Genomic DNA, 2089 nt, shown 5'->3' on the forward strand with positions numbered 1-2089 from the left:
GAGCGCTAGGATTAAAGGCACGTGCTATCATATCTGGTGGTTTTTGATCATTTTCAAACTTCTTAGATCATGGCCGATAGAGTCACCCCTCCCTACTGTATATACCTGGAAAATATAGATTTTTTTTTACTTTCAGTCAATGATATGACAAATATTTTTATTATTCATTATCAGAAAAACTTTGTGTAGTGCCAAGTGCATTACTTGTCTATAAATTGAAGGATCCATAATTTGCACATAGTAAGAAATTATATTTGCCTAGGGATGTGACAGCCTTGGAGGTTTTTTTGTTTGTTTTTTGTTTTTTTTAAGATCTATGACCTCTCCAGCTATGTATATTTGGCTAGGTTTACAGTACCACACATGAGTTTCCTCCCATTGAGTGGGCTTTAAGTCCAATTAGGTAGCTGTTGATTACCCCCAAGACAAAAGTGCTACTACTAAGGCTGGGCATGGTGGCGCAACACCTTTAATCCCAGCATTCATGAGGCACTGTGAGTTGAAGGACAGCTTGGTCTACATAGCAAGTTCTAGGCCAGTTGGGGCTACAGGGAGATGCTGTCTTGAAAAAAAAAAAAAAAGTGCCAGTACTGCAGCAATGTCATTTGCTGTGCTGCTCATTGACAAAACACTCATAAGAGAAATAAATAAAAAATAAAAAAATTAAAAGCTGCAAGGGGTGATGGGTAGGTGATGAAAACTTTTGCACAAAGATGACTTCTGATGCATAATTTATTAGAGCCAGAAGTGACAGCTTCCTCCAGTAAAACAAATTTCAGAGTTTAGAACAGAAAATGATTAAACAGGATACTTCATGTTATCTCATAACACATCAATTCCTTTACAGATTAATTACTTTGACATTATATAACAAGTCATTCACAGTAAATACATAAACCAAAAACCTTATATTCTCTAATTTTCAAGTCAATCAAGCTTTTCTTAGATTTTTTTGAGGGGGTTTTGTGTGTGTGTGTGTGTGTGTGTGTGTGTGTGTGTGTGTATGACTCTGGGGATTGAACCCAGGACCTTGTGCATGCTGAGAAAGTTTTTCTTCTTTTGAGATTTTTGAAGATATGAAAATAAAAATCACCAGATAACAGCACTCAAATGCACATTTGTACAGAGGTACAGCAGTTAACTTTAAACCTTGGATTTTCCAAGTCTTTCCTGAAATGACTCTCACTGGTTTGTTACATTGTAATCAGTTTTGTTTGGGACCTCTTTGCCTTACTCATACTAAATGGAAAATAATATTAAAGTACATGACTAATCTCTAGTGAGAATATGGTGCCAGGGGTTTCTAACTCCTCAGGGCCATGGTAGAAACACAAGTCCTCCAGTGCACACAGGTGCAAGCCTAGCTCTCCACGAGGCAGCAGCTGCCCATGATCAGTTTTTCTCTGAGGCCTGAGTCTGTGGTTTGATCTTCTTTGCAGCTTCCAGAACAGAAAGCGGGTTCACTTTGTCTCCAAATTCTTTTTCTCGGTGCTCAAGAAGAATGCCCTAAAGTAGAAACAAGAAGGAACATCATCAGTTCTCTGAGCTGCTCATTCATGAAACAGACTGAGTGTGAGCCGTCCATCAAGCCCTGAGCTTGGTTAGCCGAGAACCCAAGTCTGACCAAGCCTGGCATCTGCCCTCAAGGGGTCCAGTTGTCTGGGGAAGGTAATTTGGGAGAGAGACTACATTATAAAATTTGGGACTCAGGAAACCAGGTGTGGTTAATTATGTCAAGGCTGTGTGGAAGGCTTCCCAGAGGATGGAACATGGGCAGTAGACAGGGTGTCTATGTGTAGAGAGGCAGGTGAAAGGGCAGTCTGGCTGGACAGAAGAAAGTGAAGCCCACACAGGACCCTGTGAAGTAAAGCTCAGAGGCCACTTTGATGGGTGCTGGGAAGGCAAAGCCATTCCTTCATTTAATCCTCCTAAGAAACTAGAGGTTACACTTCTAATACCATGAAGCAAAACCCACTAAGACAGAGAACATTCCAAAGTTACCCTAAAATAATAAAAAAGATAAAATAATATGTTTGAGATCAACACCAGGAATCACTGTTAAAGTTCTTTAACTCACTGGATCAAGGCA

At 40.0% G+C, this 2089-nt stretch overlaps 1 protein-coding gene across 2 annotated transcripts in view; it reads right to left on the bottom strand.

The window, feature by feature from the left end:
• Positions 1-714: 714 nt before the first annotated feature.
• The window catches only part of Prxl2a (peroxiredoxin like 2A), a 21682-nt gene continuing 20307 nt past the window's right edge, over positions 715-2089 (bottom strand). For both annotated transcript variants that reach the window (XM_008849824.2, XM_008849823.2), the window contains exon 6: positions 715-1506. In XM_008849824.2, the coding sequence (XP_008848046.1) occupies positions 1393-1506 (114 nt within the window). In that variant the 3' untranslated portion in view covers positions 715-1392. The remainder of the gene's footprint in view (positions 1507-2089) is intronic.

The sequence above is a fragment of the Nannospalax galili genome, unplaced genomic scaffold (assembly GCF_000622305.1).
Source record: "Nannospalax galili isolate Female #2095 unplaced genomic scaffold, S.galili_v1.0 scaffold83, whole genome shotgun sequence".
Taxonomy (NCBI): Eukaryota; Metazoa; Chordata; class Mammalia; order Rodentia; family Spalacidae; genus Nannospalax; species Nannospalax galili.